At 53.7% G+C, this 17,367-nt stretch overlaps 1 protein-coding gene across 1 annotated transcript in view; it reads right to left on the reverse strand.

Moving 5' to 3' along the window:
• Positions 1–2,754: 2,754 nt before the first annotated feature.
• The window catches only part of NFATC1 (nuclear factor of activated T-cells, cytoplasmic, calcineurin-dependent 1), a 160,828-nt gene continuing 146,215 nt past the window's right edge, over positions 2,755–17,367 (reverse strand). The window contains exon 14 of the mRNA XM_011975903.1: positions 2,755–4,525. Coding sequence (XP_011831293.1) covers positions 4,476–4,525 — 50 coding nt within the window. The 3' untranslated portion in view covers positions 2,755–4,475. The remainder of the gene's footprint in view (positions 4,526–17,367) is intronic.

Consider the following 17,367-nt stretch of genomic DNA (forward strand, 5'->3'; position numbering starts at 1 on the left):
GGGGCTGCAGGTGGGGTTGGCTGGGGGGTCTGCTTTCTGCTTTGGTATAAATGAACATTTAGTCATCTTCTACCTAACTTAATTTTTTTGGCATAAATAATTATAAATATGATGTGCTTCACATATGTGATTCCAAATTAGGTTAGTGAGCCAGGATCTGTCTTAGGGATGGATAATTTAAAAACTGAGGAGGAGAAAACAGTTCCTCAAAAAGTTAAACATGCAATTACCGTAATACCCAGGAGTTCTACTCCCAGGGAATATGCCCCAAATAATTGAAAACAGGGACCTGAACAAAAACCTGAACACCAGCGTTCACAGCAGCGCAGCTGACGGCAGCCAGGAGGTGGGAGCCACCGTGCCCCACCAGCCGACAAAGGGGCAGCGCGACGTGGGGTCCCCATCACCCGGGAAACATGACTTGGCCATAAAAAGGGATGAAATATTGACCCACGTGACCACACGGGTGACCTTGGGAAACACTGATGACCTTTGGAAACATACTACGGGGAAGACACCAGCCACAAAGGGCCCCACATTTATGATTCCATTGACATGAAATGCCTGGACGGGCAAATCCAGAGGCGCGTTAACCCGAGGTCCCAGGGACTGCAGGGGGCGGGGAGGACACGGGGAGCAGCTGCTGAAGGCCACGGGGTTTTATCTGGGGGTGACAAAAAGATTATGGACACAGAGGTGGTGGCTACACAACCTTGTGAATGTACAAACCACCACGGAATTGTATGTTTTAAAGTGGTTGCTTTCATCTTATGTGAATTTACAGTGTTAAAAAACCCACAAAGCTGGTCCCGGACTTCTCCTAATGAGGTTATTTTATCTCGGTGTCAGCGTGCCCTGAGCTCGCGCCACTCATTCACTCAGGTGTAGCTTGTTAATCTCAACACGGAACATATTTTTAAAAATATTCACGTTGAGATGAGACAACCTCCGGTGACGTCACTGGTGGGGACGCCGTGTGGGGAATGTGGCAGAACTGGCGGAAACAGCTGATTTTTTGGGTCCTTCTCTAGAAGCGGGGCCAGGGTGCGTCCCGGCTGGGGAGGGGAATGCTGGGGGAAGGGGCCCAGGTTGTTCATGTAACGAGATGCCCTTGCCAGGGCCGGAAGCTCGAGCACTTGGGTCTTTCCTGGGCTCCACTTGGCTCTGAGGGGAAACTTGGTACTTCATTACTTTCGTGCCACCCAGTCTGCTCAGGAGCAAAGCGCATGTGGTCTTGTGGGCGGCTGCGGCTGCCCTGCCTCTGGCTGGGTCTCAGAAAACGCCCCATCCCCCAGGTTCCCCCAGGATTTTGGTCACCGAGGACCACGTCCTAGAGAGGCCAGCGAAGACCAGGAAGGTGGTTCCGCTGCCTCCCGAAGCTGACCTCTCTTAGCCTTCCAGGAAAACGCAGTCTTGGTTCTGGTGTACACGTGAGGGTGGCGCACGTAACTGCCCGATAGCTTTTCCCCCTGACAGGCAGAACCTCTGGCTGGTAATCAGCCTGTGGGTGCATTTTTCTAGTTACTCAAAATCACCCTAAAAGGCACAAACACTAAGAGGGTTATTCGCAGAAGCTCAACCTCTTTTGCAGAAACTATCACTTTATACATTCAAGATTTTGGAATATTCTATTACTGGGGTTGAGAACAAGCAAGGTGGTTTCAAAAGGTCACTTTGAAACCAAGGAAGAGCTTCCAGTGCATTCTGCGTGGACAGCTCTGCTCTCAGCAGAGGGAAGCGATGGGCACGTGCTGGCCGCCTCGGGGCTGAATAGTCCAAGGCTCTGTTAGGCCCTGACTGGGGCCAGCTGGAGGAAAGCAAGGGCTTAACCAACTCCCCCACTCGCTGAGAGCTGAGATCTCCCCCAGAACACTGGCCTCTGTGCTCTCCTCACACTACCGCACGTGGGACCTTCCCTGCTCCCTGACAGCTGAGGGCTCCTGACGCCTGCGGGGTCTCCTCCCGCTCCCCCGGAACGCTGGCCTCCTGTGCTCTCCTCACACCACCGCACGTGGGCTCTTTGACAGTGTTCTCAGGCTCACTTCAAATATTGTCAAGTGCAGAAGACCGGGGGATAGATGCTTACTAATTGTTTAAGTGGTGATGACTTCTCTAGTCCTTTAACTCAACCTGAACACCTCTGAGCAAAAGAAATTGGAATTCTTGCATTTTGTAAAGTCCTAAATGAAAAATGTTTCTGAAACATGAGAACAGTAATTGCTGTAAAAGTTCCAAGTTTCATATTTTAACTCATGGCCAGGTAACATTTTCCCACCCAAACATGAAGTAGGGAGCTTGGGTGGGGAAAAGGGGAAGAGCAGCTTCAAGAAGCAGGGAGAGACGGCGAGAACCTGCGGCTTTCCACACACACGCTTCCTCGCCAGAGGACTGTCAAATGGCATGTGACTGTGCGTGTGGCCAAAGCCTCACCCAGGATATTCCTCTCAGCAAAAACATTTGGCACTAGCAGGAGTTCCTTCTCCACCTCGCCCGGATGAACATTTCTGAGCCGCTTCAGTTACAGGGCCTGGGAACTATCCGGCGTCTCGCAAATTTCTACAGCAGGTTTTCACCTAAACATAGAAGAAAGGGACGAGCTGTACTGGCAAGATGCCCTTCCAACGGCGAACGGCCGCGTCTACAAGCCTTCCCAACACAAGCTCGTCTCACAGACGATCCAATTATACCCAACTGCAAACACCAAGAACAAAGCGGAATCTTCCACGCATGTCATGAACCACGCGCAGATGCCTGTCCAGCAAAAAAAAATACGGCTTTATTGGATCTATTTCCTAACTACAGCTGACACAGACATCAAACGTTTCCTTTTCGATGGCAGTCCCCTGAGAAAGGCTGCATGTGACTCCCAGGATGCCGGGTGCAGGGTACCCAGCTGCAGGCAGGACGCGGCCACACGTCTTCACGGTTGCGTGCAGACTGACGGGATGGCCTTCAGGGTGTTTCTTTCTGTGAGGGAGACACGAGACGCGATCGTGCGGAGTGCACGTCACAGGCCGTTCCTCCTGCAGGAGCCCTTTCTCCATCAGTGGCGTTCACAGCCGGAGCCTCCACCCGCAGGTGCAGTTCAAGCAGGTTCCATGAGGGGGCATTAATTCCTAAGGCACGAGTTCAGGTCAACCGTGTTTTAATGAATAAACCATGCTTTTGGGTTATATGGAACAATAGATCACTGCGAGTAATCATACGTAATAAGCAGTTAATTGTACAAAGTGCCACAGCAAAGCCTACATGAACCAATCTGTTAACCGTAACTCATCTGAAAACACTACGCGGGGCTGAGCGTTCATTAAAGCGTCGTTTTTGGTATTGGTTTTCTTAGATGAAGCAAAGAGTGGTAAGGCTTCTGTGAAACAATCATCTTATAACTGAACAAATATGTTACACTCATGTTGCATGTTATTTACAATCCCTTTCTAATGCTGCCGTCTGGTAACCTACAGCTACTGTGAATCACAGCTCCTGGCTTTCTGGGGTCCTCCTCGAACTGCACGCGACGAGAAAATGCACAGCCGTCCGAGGCGGCGATGGACGCCAGCAAGAGCAGCGCCCGGAGCCCCAGATGCAGGTTCCAAAACGAATGCCGGTTATTGCTGACAGGGAAGCCCTCCCGGGCGAGGACGCATCGGCTCTTTTATTATTTATCCATAAATAGATGCCTAGATATGTACACACATGCAAATGCAGTCTATCCTGTAGCAGGTTTTTCTGCTTTTGTCCAGTAACCTATTGATGTGCTATTCAACTTACTTGTGCCATGTTCGAAGCCAGATTAAAAACAAAGATGCTAGCATGCGACTATGAACAGGCCTACGGTTTCGACTGCACAGACGAGGGAAGCGTGTTACAGAAGAGCTGAGATGACAGACTGGAAGATTCTAGAACACACTGGGTGAGGCAGCAAGGTTGTACGTGACAGCCCAGAAAACGTTCCAAACGTAGGAGACTCGTATGAGGGTCCTCCCGCAGCCTGCCAGTGTTCTCTTCGTTCATACAAAGGGTAAAACCTCACAATGAAATGTGTTTACAGTTTCTGCTCCTACAAATACTCCTACAGTAGCAAATCCAATGCTCAGTTCTACGATGCCCTGTCGAGTTAAATAAGGCACTTCCAGTATTGAACCCCAGGGCTGCGAGAAGGGCTGGGCTTGGGGTCAGACTGCATGTGGGCCGTTCCCATGAAAGGCCCCTGCACGGTGGGTCTCCTGTCTCAGCCCAGCCACCTCCCTTCTGTTGTCGTGAGATGACTTCTCCAGGAGACACAGTGGCCTCCCTTCTTCCGGGCTTTCCTTCTTGGTGGAGAGCCACGTCGTTGCACGTATTAATGTTCAGCTCCTAGCATTCAGCCAACTGGAGGTTCCGAGTGGTACCAGCTGTGTGTTCAGTTTATTTATTCAAAAGTCTCTGTCTGCTGAAGTCAGCACAGCCCCGCTGAACCGAGTGCTCCAATGTGGCAACTAGGAGTGGGTGCTCGTGCTGGAGAGGTCATTTCGTATTATTTCATTTACTGCAAGAAAAGAAAAATTGAGAAAGTATTAGGCAAACACGCCTCTCCAGCAAGTATCTATAAACATCAAAGAAACGCCCCCAGCCCTGCTTCTCGTCAGTGACGCTCACGCCTGTGACAAGGCGTTCCCCCCAGGAACCTGCATTTCCTCCTCGGTCCCACCCTGGTCCATGAGTGTCGTGAACCAGCGCCTGGCTGTCTCGGCAGAGAGCTGGGGTCGCCAGGTTTCTGCTAGCAGAAACCCACCCTCGTCCGTAGCACGGTGCCAGCACGTCTCTGACGGCCAAAGTGCAGGTGCCAGGTGCTGGCCGCGAAGCTGCGAAGATGCCACGGGTGTCTCTCCACAGACCCAGCGACCCGCGGGTCCACACCAGCACTTCCGTGGGGTCAGCACCAGTGTTGCCTGAGCCTCCCTCTCAGGCTCTTCCTGATTTTTATTTCCCTTTGGACGGCGGTGTCCCTGAGTCCCCCACACACCAGTGATGTCCCTGTCACCTGGACGGCGGTGTCCCTGAGTCCCCCACACACCGGTGATGTTCCCGTCACCTGGACGGCGGTGTCCCTGAGTCCCCCACACACCTGTGATGTCCCCGTCACCTGTGACTTCTGGCAGATGCAGAGGAAACAAGCGGCACTGCGAGGGCCTTTTGTGAGCTGCCGGCATCCCCGCTCCACCCACCTCCTGCCGCGGCTGCCCTGATGGGCGCTGAGATAGGGAATGTGCCCCCAGCACTGTCACCACGTCCCATCTCCCTCCCAGGTTCTGGCAGGGCGTGCGCTGACGTCACGGAACTGCCCGGGCTTCCCTCTGCCCTGGGCTGGAGCTCCCAGAGCCCAGATAAGCCCCATGTGTTTCTGCAAAGGCCCCGGCCTGTCTCAGGGCGGCTTTTCCTGGAGCAATTAGTGGGTGTGCATTTCATCACCCCACTCACTTCCCTAAATTCCCTTTCAACAACCCCCCTGACTATTTTTAAGAATAACAATAACAAAACACAGATGGAGAACCAGGAACTGTGTCATGGAAACTGATAACAGGGACGCACTGGCACTGAGCTCCAGGAGGAATCCTGGCTGCAAACACACACCCCAGGCCGGCTCGCCCAAGGGCTGTGGGGCCAGAGACCGGGCAAGTGAAGGTGCCCCACACGCCCAGCCCCACCTGCAGCACCTCCTGACGCGCTGCCCACAGAGGGTCCCGACTCCGTCCTGTGTGGGAGCTCAGCCTCCATAAAGACACAGGCACACGTGGGCTCCCCGCCAGCCCTGCTCAGAGGCCCCGCTGAACCTGGCCCCTGCCCAGGACGGGACCTGGCGCTCAGCTACAGGACACAGAGCCAGGCTCTCTGCAGAGGGCTCCGCCCCCGGTGTGGAAGGCACCAGAAGGAGCCCGGGCTCCCGCCCTCCGTGTGACTCTTCACAAACACTAATGAGGATTCCCTAGCAGGGCCCAGGTGCTCCTGGATGGGCATGCAGGACCCGACTTGTCCGGAGTACGCGCGGCAGCTCCTATGCCACAGGCACTTTCCGTGACACTCGGGCGGCGCCACAGGGCCTCGGCACAATGCAGAGAGGAAGAGGGCTCTGCTCCTTAAGAGGTCGAACGGCCCCACCCAAACGCCCTGGGCTGCTGGTTCCTCAGCGTCCTGGCGCCCACCGTGCTGCTGAGCGCAGCGTCCCCCAGGAGCCCCACGCCCTGCTGTGCTCGGCACCTGTGGCACGAGACGGGGATGCCCCAGAATTTGAGACCAGTTAACTCTCTTCCCATTGCACTGGTTCAGCCTTGCAACAAAAGACATCTGCAAGGAGGCAGGAGGAGCCAGCTGCTCAGGAGGGAGACACGGCGGGGATTCCGGGAGCTCAGAACAGGCCCCACCTGTGGGAGGGCGGCTGCTCAATGCATGAAGAGGGCCAGGCTCAGGTCCTCACCCAGCCCCGGCCTGCGGAGCTCCAGAAGAAAGGACTCCAGTCAGAATAGTGATTGTGGGGTCGAAAGAGTCCTAAATGATACAAACGGGAAAGACGGGGACACGACAAGGAACTAATGAAGCCGTGGGTGGGTCATGAAGGGTAACAGTGACAGGGACAGGAGGGAGGCCTGAGAGGCAATGATGAAGGGGACAGAAGGGAGGTCTGAGGGGTAGTCATGATGGGACGTGGGGAGGCCTGAGGGGTCATAATGGTGGGATTTGGGGAGGACTCAAGGGTAATAATGGTGGGATGTGGGGAGGACTGAGGGGTAATAATGGTGGGACGTGGGGAGGCCTGAGGGGTAGTAATGGTGGGACGTGGGGAGGATTGAGGGGTAATAATGGTGGGATGTGGGGAGGCCTGAGGGGTAATAATGGTGGGACGTGGGGAGGCCTGAGGGGTAATAATGGTGGGACGTGGGGAGGCCTGAGGGGTAATAATGGTGGGACGTGGGGAGGATTGAGGGGTAATAATGGTGGGACGTGGGGGAGGATTGAGGGGTAATAATGGTGGGACGTGGGGAGGATTGAGGGGTAATAATGGTGGGATGTAGAGAGGCCTGAGGGGTAGTAATGATGGAACGTGGGGAGGCCTGAGGGCAATAGTGAGGGGACATGATGGGTGATAGTGACGGTGACAACGTGGACACGGCATCTCAGGTCTCCATCGTGTTTGTGGGACAGGCCGCCTGCATGGCAGCCGAGAGCCGTCTTGCTCTCCACGGGCACAGGAGGGGCACGTCTGCTGAGGGGTGAAAGGGGAAGCGGTGTGGCAGTGGGGCTTCCCCTTGCTGCCCACGGGCACCTGAGCCTTGGTGGGAGAGCCTGGTGGGGGGCGGGAAAGTTCCTCGGTGTGTCCCCTAGCCACCCAGATTCCCGCCGGAGACCACCACAGCCTCCTTTGCTCTCTCTGCCTCTGTCTGCGGCTGCTGAGCCCTCGGGAGGGGAGGGGAGGAGGGCCGGCCTTGTGAGAGCTGTCGGGGCCTAAGGAGCCAGCAGCCTGCACCCTACTCTGTGGGCTGGCGGTGCGTGTCAGCCGACCCTGTCCCAGCGCCGGGTCAAGTGTGTCCCACAAGGTCTCAGACACTGCAGGGACACACGGCTGGGATCGGACACAGCCCAGGCACCCTCCAGTGCCTTCCCGACGCCCCACAGCAGCAGCTGACAGAGAGCGGGAGAGACAACCCCGATGCCACTCAGCAGAGGATGGCACAGCAACCGAACCGCAGAGGAGGCCGCGCTGCCCAACCGTCCACACCGCGGAGAAGAGCCCTGCGTGGAGCTGCACTCACCCCGCAGACGCGGCCTGTGCTGCAACCCTGAGGAAAGCCACAGCTTCCCCTTTCACAGGTGGACAACGGGCCCATCCCGGGGGTCGGTCTGAGGCCACGTGGCTCGCTGGCGCTGGGCTGAAAGACAGGAGGGGACCCCCCCACTCCCTCCCGCCACGAGCACTTCTGACCCATGAGGTCAGCCACAGCTGCCCAGCTCTGCCCTTGCTATTCCGGGGGCGGCTTCCTTGGGTATAGTTGCTGATGACACCTACGGTTTCCCATACCAGCTCTCGGCTGATAATTTCCATCTTCTTATTCAGCTTTTCCACAGACACACAGGGTTTTTTCCCTTCACGGCGCATTTTGAATTGCAGGTAACATGTGACCCTCACGGCGTGTGGGAGAACCTGAAAGAGGAAACTCACTTTGCTTAACGTCAGATGTCCCCGCAACAGGATGTGGTGAGCTGTTACACCACAATTTCATTTAATAAGGAAGGTTTTTTCCCCCTTATATTAGATTTTTCTCTAAAATGCTCCTCAGGTGGAAACTATTGTTTTTTCCTAAAACTCGAGTGTGGCGTTTTGAATCCTTGCTGCGGGCCGAGTGCCTCCCTGGAGGCCATATGCACACACCCACACTCACACCCACCTCTCCATACACATCTGAAATGGAGTGAAGGAGGAAATCAGTATATTTTTAAATATAAAAACTACCAAGTCCACGGGCAGGCGTGGCTCTCACTGCCCCACCTGTGGATCTTCTCCGTGCCCCTGCTGGGGCCACACAAGCTCTCACTGGCTGTGCGTAAACAAGCCGTAGGCGAGATGCCTTTCTCAGTCAAGTATTCGACCTTCACATAACCAGTTTCTTCTTTTTGATCATCATTTTGAAAGAAAGTTGACATTTAAACTTCACCCTATAGTGAGTTACCCAAAGTTCACCTCTTAAGTTTCACGCAGGAGTTTCGTTTCTCTACGCTGAGAACGATGAGAGCCAGAACGGAGCTGTGAGGGCCTGAACGTTGTTTGATATATTTTGCCCCCTCTCTGCCTGGCTTGGAAGCAACATTTTTCTGCGTTTCTGAATGCTTGGTTTCTGAAAGCAATTAAGGATCTTACATTTTAAGGAATGAACAAACCACCCTTTTCCCCAGCAGTTACGCAGCCCTGCCTGGCCCTCGGGACACCTGCCTGGCCCTCCAGGTACCTGCCTGGCCCTCGGGGCACCTGCCTGGCCCTCCGGGCACCTGCCTGTCTGCTCCTGGCAACAGTCCCAGGAGGGGCAAAGGCAGGCACTGTAGTCACCCATTCTGTCCATGGGACCACGGAAGGCTCAGAGAGTGGGAATGGCCGCCTGGGACCCCAGAGCTGACAGGGCGGGGCTGACCCTCACTGGGGTCTGAGCTCGCAGGCTCTGCTGGGCCCTGCACAGTCGCCTGCCCCCAGATCCTCTCAGATGGTGGCCTGGGGCCCCACTGGACAAAGCCACAGTGTTAGATGTGCGTTTGTTCTTTCAGTACTTACTAGGAAAGTCATGGAAAGCTGGAATGGGCCTACTGGCTGGTGCCTGGGGGGGCGACTCAGACCCTGGGACAGGAGGGTTCCCACCCTGCCCGGCCAGCTCCTGGCCCCAGATGCCCATCCTCTCTCCTCCATATCTGCCCCGCTGTCCCTTCCCTCTCTGGTCCTCCCTGTTTCACCTGCAGGGTGCTCAGAGCCCGGAACTTGGTGTGTCTGAGGTGAGGGAAGGCTGGGGGTGGGGGGTGTTTACTACCACTTTCCTTTCCTGCGGTGTGCGCCTTTTAACACAAACAAAACACACACACATACCAGCAGATGCCCCCCCCCGCCCACAAAACACACCGGCAGATGCCCCCCCACAGACATCTGTAGACGCACCCCCCACACACAAAACAAGCACATCAGCAGACGTCCCCCACACAAAACACACAGACATAGACATCAGTGGATGTACCCCCCACAAAAATCAGCAGACACCCCCCCATACACAAATCAGCAGATGTCCCCCTACATACACACAACACACACATCAGCAGACGCCCCCCTTACACACACAAACACAGACACCAGTGGACGCCCTCCCACACACAGTCTTCTGCTACTTGGCTATACTTATTTTTCAGTCATTTCTCCGGTACTAGCTTAAATGTGCCTTAAACATTTTTTATGTGGGGTTGGGGGAGGCAGGTGGCCAGTGGAGGAGGACGTCACGCTGCCGCTCGCCTTCCGCTATGCTGAGAGAGCCACCGGGACACGTCGGCATCTCCCCTGCTCTGAAATCAACACTGAGATGCACCGAGTCGCTTCGGAGGCATACACAGAGGCAGCAACACCACGCGAGGCCTGCTGACTCTCCAGCTCTGACACTTCGTCCGGAGCTCCCGGCCGCGCGGTGCGGGATCCCCTCTCGTGAGGGGCCCGGAGGAGCATCGAGAAGGCTCTCGCCTGATGGGTTCCCTCAAGTTCCTCACTGCAGACCCTCACTCTACCAGTCTTGATTCCATTTGAAATCTGACTTCCAAGGCAGCCCTGCCGACTGTCAAAACGCCCCCCTTTCCTGGTGTGTGCCCTCCATCCTCGCTTCCTGGGGGCAGCCGGTTTCTTGCTGTCTGGACAACAGAGCTCTGCCAACACCATTTATCTCGTCCATCCAGGACTTTATCACCAACTGTCCTACTTCCGGCTCCTTTGCGATAGCATACGTGTCTGTGTTTGGCTGTGACTAACAGGGCCTCTGAATAAAGTGAAAATAATCCCATTTTAAGCTGCAAGAGGAAAGACTCACAGACGGAAAGTCCTTCACAGACAGAGACCCAGGATCCTGAAATGCAGGACGTCCCTTACATGTTCTGAGAGTAAAACTTTAAACATACAAGCCCTGGGAGGAAAAGCAATTCCTAAAACATGGCAGAAACAATGTAAAAAAAAATCTTGCTGTTGTTTGTTTTAAAAATTGACCTAAGACTGGGCGTGGTGGCTCACACCTGTAATCCCAGCACTTTGGGAGGCCAAGGCAGGAGGATCACTTGAGGGCCAAAAGTTCAAGACCAGCCTGGGCAATGTAGTGAGACCCCCATCTCTACAAACAAATGTAAAAATGAGCCAGACATGGTGGTGTGCACCTGTGGTCCCAGCTACTTGGGAGGCTGAGGGAGGAGGATGGCTTGAACCCAGGAGGTCGAGGCTGCAGTGAGTTGAGATTGTGCCACTGCACTCCAGCCTGGGTAACAGAGCAAGACCGTCTCAGGAAAAGGAAAAAAAAAAAAAAGCCTGATCTCCTGTTTTCCAGGAGAGCCCGAGCCTTGTGAGGGTTTTTCAGATGGTAATGAAACAACCTGGAAGTCAGCAATTCCTAAGGATTTTCTGACTCTTCTCAGACTAAAATTCTCCCACTTTGCTGCTGCCTTGTTCAAACCACTGCTCGGAGATCTGGGAGCAACCACCAGCTGCTGGAGGCTCTGAGGCCTGAGGCGAGGTCTTTGCACCTGAACGCTCTGGTAGAACAAGGTTTAGCCAAAGGGGGCCTGGAAGGGCCCATCCTCGCCTTCTGCCCAGTCCTGCAGGGCTCAGGGCACATCCTGGGGGCTAATCTGTGGGAAGAAGTTTGACTGAGACCCCGTTCTGCTCTGTGGATGGGTGGACTCTTCCGCATCTCACACGGAGAAACAACTTCCTCCTGGATCAGAGCCCAAGTCGGGGATAAGGTGCCTCCTGCCTGCACTGTGGGCACTGGCCGCCTTGTTACAGAATCACCGGCCATCTGCTGAGGGACACTGGGTGCCAGGGGTCCTAACACCCCCCAGAGCACCCAGCACAGCTCTCCTTGGAGCTGGCTGCTACCCTTAGTCTTGTTTTGAAGACAGGACTGGGTGGTCAGGTCAGCCCATCCTCACGCCACGGTGAGCAGCAGGGGCAGGAGCAGCCTTGCTGTGTGCCACACCCCGGGCAGTGAGCAGTGGCTCCTTGGGGAATCTGAGATTTTTCCAGGTCTGTTTTCTATATGGCTGAATGATGTGGCGAAATGTTTGTCAAGGACACCCCCTCGGGTGCTTGGATCTGCCTCTTTCACGAGCAAGACGGGGGTGCCAGGCACTTCCTGGTGAACCCTCAGTTACCGCCCATCAGAACAGAAGCAGGCAGTGCAACACAGGCTGGGCCCGGGGGCTCCATCGCCCTTTACACTGCCACGCTCAGCTTCCAGATGTCCTACTGTGCGCGTGTGCCCCTCCTTCACGTTTCTGGGGTTCATGCGAACATTAGTGTTGTCCTTCCCTTTCTGACTCAAAGAATTGACTGTGTCTGTCACTGGACGCAGCGGCTGCCATGAGTGTCGACCGGGAAAGTGATGGGAAAAGCTGTTTGGACACAGCTGAGCTGCCTCTATCTGGTCACCTGCACGCCAGGCCCATGCAGTCTGCTCTGTCCCTGTCCCTGGCAGAGCCCATCTGGGAGCGGTAGTGACCATGCCAGCTGGAGACCCACTGAGCACTAGGGTGCCGTACAGATGACGACGCCCTCAGGCTGCAGGCAATGAAGAGCCGGGAGAGGCAGCACTAGAATTGTTTTTAGGAACTGGATTTGGGTTTAAAGAATAAGCAATGTGGTTCAGCCATGCTAACCCAAATACATTGTTTAATCCTTGCATTTAAAAAGTTTAAGTAGCACAGATGAAGGCCAAAACTTGCATAAAAGATTTTTATGTCAAGTTTTAAAAAGCGTATTTGTTCATCTAGGTACCAACTAACTTAATTGCATAAAACACATTTAAAAGCATCTTCCCTCTTTTTCAATGGTTATATCAGTTCCAATCAAGACACCAATTGTGCTACGAATATTAAAGTCTAACAGTATTTATCTATGACCGCTTAGCAAACTGGACAGTTTGGCAAGGACACAGGCCTCAGAATTCTCAGACATCAGAACGTCCTGCAGGACTGCTCCTTCTTTAGAGCTGTCATTTTCCTTTACACTAAAGCAATACAGGAAACAAAAACGGTTGTCATGATGCCACCCACGCCCTCTGGGGGCATGTTCCCATCACCTCTTCCTGTGGCAGTGTCCCCGTCCGCCTCACTTTCTGTCCAGCAGGCTCCTTTCTAAGGCCCACCGTCCCACTGGACGCGGCGTAATGAAACCTGCAGCAGGAACGCAATTGTCCCCAGCTTATTCCACTTTCCTCTGAGGGACAGAAAAGTGCATATTTTTCATAGAGGACAAGTCATCAAAAATAACTTTTTAAAAAGAGCAAAACAAAACAGGAAAGACATTCTCCTCGATTCCTATAACTAAGAGATAATTATAAAAAGTATTTGCTAACCTTCCCAGAAAATACACCTTTAGCTAAAGTTAGTCTTGTAACCTAAGAGGGTAATAATTTGGGTAGGACACAGATAGAAACAGAAATATCTCAGGCCAAATCCTATTCTTAAATAACTAACTTCTAAGATGTCTCCCAATGACGTCTGCTGTACTCAGTTCTGACAATATCTAATAATTCCTGGAGTAAGAATGCCACTTGATGGTGGTTGAAAACCTTAATGAACATATGGATTTTCAAGGCTGTGACGTTCATTACAAGGGGCATGATAGATGTATTTGCCAACTCTTTTATGGTTTCAATGAATTGCTGAATACACAGCTTTCAATTTTTCCATCTGACATACACATTTAGACTTATATGGCTCTCGTTTAAGGTATTACAGTAGATATGAGCTAAGTACATAAAAATATGGTTAAAGCCACAAATTAGAGATCAGAAAATAGGAAGCGAAGAAGAAAATGCTTTTGTTCCACTGTACGTATATTGTGTCTGATGCAAAGAGCCGGCTTCGGTGTGTGCACCAAGGAAACTGAAGAGGCTGCCTCTCATGTGGGTTGTTTAATTTTTTGAGAAGAAGTAAACTCTTAGAAAGTCTACCATAAATGTTTCCTCCTTCACAAGCAAATATCTGGATTTTCCATAACCTCCTATGTGTAGCCACCACCATGGCCTCCTTGGTCCACCCTAAACTGCCTGCCCCTGCCAGGCGCCTGGCGCTTGGCTGAGAAACGGGGCCAGAACAAGGGCGATTCTGCCACCCCACAGCCGAGGAACCACCACGTTCTCAAAAGGCAGGGTCGCGGCGTCTCTAGAATCCTTCTTTACGATTCTGCATTTTTCAAAGATGCTTTGTAAAGCAGTGGAAAATAACAGCTGCTCAAGTTTCATTAAAAAGTACGTTCTCAAGTCCGGGACCTATTTCAGCCTTCACTTATTTTTATCTTTTTCATCGCAATAAGCCACGGCCACAGGGCCTGCTATTTTTGGAAGGTGAGGACGGGACAACAGAGGGATGGTGTGACAAGTCACGGTTTTCATAAAACAGGACCCTCATCTGGACGCAGCTGGCGCTGGGGAGCGGGACCGCCACTCAGGACGTCAGCCACTAAGGCAGAATAATTTTCCTACCTTAACTGCCTGCTTCCTTATTTAGCCTGAATGTTGCACGAATGCAAACACCGCGTGGAAACTCCGGGTTCAGGTACAGGACCACGTGCCCGGGAGATTCCGACAGGCTGTCCTTCCGCCCCCCGCTGTGACAGCACGCGGGCGTCTGTTTCCATGGATCTGGTCCACCGTCTTATCTGTGCCAAACTGCCATTCCAGTCACTCACTGGGATCATTAAACCACCACCCGCAGTTTCCAGGGTTTCTTTGTTCTAGGAAATACATGTCCCCGAATTATGAAAATTCCCAAACAGAATTAACAGAATTGAAAAAATAAAAGTGTTAAAGCTCCTTTTAAAGAAGATAAAACGAATGGACCCCGAGGAGAGTGACGGGTTGGGCCTGGTGAGGTTCTGCTTCCTCCTGTCCCTCTGCTACAGAAACATACAATTCTTCCTCCTGCCTGTTCCGGGGGAGACGGGCACTTGGTGTGAACCAGCACTGACCAGGCAGCCTCCTTCTCTGTAGGGTGGCGGAGAGGGTCTAGATAAAATGTCACCATGTGAAGTGTGTAGCAGCAGGAGGTCAAAAGCTCCATCGGCAACTCAGAAGCCAACACGCCCCTGGTGCCCAGCCAGGCTGCAGGGGTGTGAGCCTTGCCCCACCTGAGCCCCTATCCACCACCACCGCCCGCCCACCACCACCACAGGTATCCTGTTGGCCAGGGACTCCAAAAGGAGGCGGCTGGAGACCACCACTCCTGTGGGATGGGAAACTTGCCTTCCTTCTTTTTTTCCTTTTTTTTTTTTTTTTTGAGACGGAGTCTTGCTGTGTCACCCAGGCTGGAGTGCAGTGGCGTGATCTCGGGTCACTGCAATCTCCCAGGTTCAAGCGATTCTCCTGCCTCAGCCTTCTGAGTAGCTGGGATCACAGGAACCTGTCACCACACCCAGCTAATTTTTGTATTTTAGTAGAGATGGGGTTTCGCCACGTTGGCCACACTGGTCTCGAACTCCTGACCTCGTGATAGAGCCCCCCTCGGCCTCCCAAAGTGCTGGGATTACAGGCGTGAGCCACTGTGCCTGGCCTGCCTTCTTATTTATTTTTAGAATCAGGGTCTTGCTTTGTCTGTCGCCCAGGCTGGAGTGCAGTGGAATGATCTCAGCTCACTGCAGCCTCGACCTCCCAGGTTCAAGCAATCCTCCCTCCTCAGCCTCTCAAGTAGCTAGGACCACAGGCGCATGCCACCACGTCTGGCTAGTTTTTAAATTTTATAGAGACAGGGTCTTGCTATGTTGCCCCAGCTGGTCTCCAACTCCTGGGCTCAAGTGATCCTCTGGCCTCAGCCTCCCAAAGTGCTAGGATTATAGGCATGAGCCACTGTGCCCAGCCCCGACCTGCCTTCCTAAAATGTGTCTTTCAACTAAATCTTCCTCTTACCAGAGAATTAGCCATTTTGTTAGGTGTGAAAGTTGCACTGTGGCCATGTAAGAAAACGGCCATTTGAAAAAGACACATGCGTCGGAGGCATGTCGGGGTGTGGGGGTGGGGAGACAGGTCCGGGTTTTTTTATTCTGTCACTGGCCGGAGGTGCAGCTGTTCGATCACAGCTCACTGGAGCCGTGATCTCCCAGGTTCCTACAGTCCTCCCTCCTCTGCCTCCTGAGCGGCTTCTGAGCGCCAACACACCAGGCTAATTTTTGCATTTTTTGTCGAGATGGGATTTCACCATGTTGCCCAAGCTGCTCTGGAACTCCTGGGCTCATGTGATCCTCCCACGTCAGTCTCTCAAGCAGCTGGGACCACAGGTGTGTACAAGTGTGACCCACTACACCGGACTAATTTCTAAAATTTTTGTAGAATGGGGTCTTGCTATGTTGCCCAGGGTGGCCTCCAACTCCTGGCTCACCAATCCTCCCGCCCTGGCCACCCAAAGTGCTTGGATCACAGGTGTGAGCCACTGTGTTGGCCGAGGGTTTGATTTTTAAACATCTCAGCAACGACAACTAGATGGGAACGCCAATCCCTGCGGCCACACCTGGAGCAGCTCACAGCTGAACCTGGGCAGCGCCTGGAGGAACCTGCCATTCCGCTCACTGGGCCCCATGCACGTCCACGTTCACCGTGGAGACCAGCACGGCTTTCACAGAAGGAGCCTGAAGCACAGTGAGCGGCCGGCTCAGGTGGGGACACGTCCCCGAGAAGGGACAGAGGCTCAGCACACAGTGAGACGAAGGACCCGTGGGCTCCACAGTGGCCCGTCCCGGACCTGGACACATACATGGCACAGCCAGCGTACCCTCAGGCTTCACCACACCATGCACCTCCCCTTATGGCGAGTGTCCACAGACCACTGTGGGTGTCATCTGGAGCTCTGCAGCGCACAGGCCACACACCCCCAGCGGATGCAGCCCCAGTAACGTCTGGGGAGCCCTGGGTCAGAGGGAGGAGACCAGAAGCCCCGGGGGAAATGGCCCCCATGCCTCAGGGACACTCGCCTTGAACAGTACTTCTCTAGCCCATGAAAGACATGTCCACACCCCCGCCAGCGGGATAGCACGTGCCCCTCACCACCACAATGTTTTTGAATTATCATTTGAATCTTTAAGAGGTGCTTCTGTACCAGTTTTTAAAGTGACATTTTCTGTGAGGTTTGGGAAAAGCCCAGAGTCCTCAGAAGCCCTGGCGGATGATGTGGGTATCTGGGAAGGTGGGTGGGAGGCAGGTGGAAGAGCAGAAAAGGGAGCAGGTCATCTCCCTGCAGACCCTACAGGTAGGGGCCGGGAACGGCATCTCTGCAGCGGTCTCAGTGCCCTGAACCCCGAGTCCACCCCCTGGCATCCTCTGCTCTATGCCGACGGGAGCTGACACAGCCTGGCGGTGGTTCCGGGTATCGAGAGGAATTAAAATACTGGCAGTGCTCCTTTTTATTGCAAGGGTTTGGAAGTGATACTGTTTTTAAAGTGCTCTTTAAAAACATGGCAGATACAACTCCCTGTGTCTCACGCAGAATTCCCGCCAGGCCCTCTCCCATCTTACAGGCACATGAGCCAGGTGGGTACGGAAGGCGATTTGGTGTGGGTGGGGTGTGGACCCACGGTCAGGACACCCCTGCAGGCAGCACCCCACGTTCACACAGGAAGGCTGTTTC

Source organism: Mandrillus leucophaeus, unplaced genomic scaffold (assembly GCF_000951045.1).
Source record: "Mandrillus leucophaeus isolate KB7577 unplaced genomic scaffold, Mleu.le_1.0 Scaffold16, whole genome shotgun sequence".
Taxonomy (NCBI): domain Eukaryota; kingdom Metazoa; phylum Chordata; class Mammalia; order Primates; family Cercopithecidae; genus Mandrillus; species Mandrillus leucophaeus.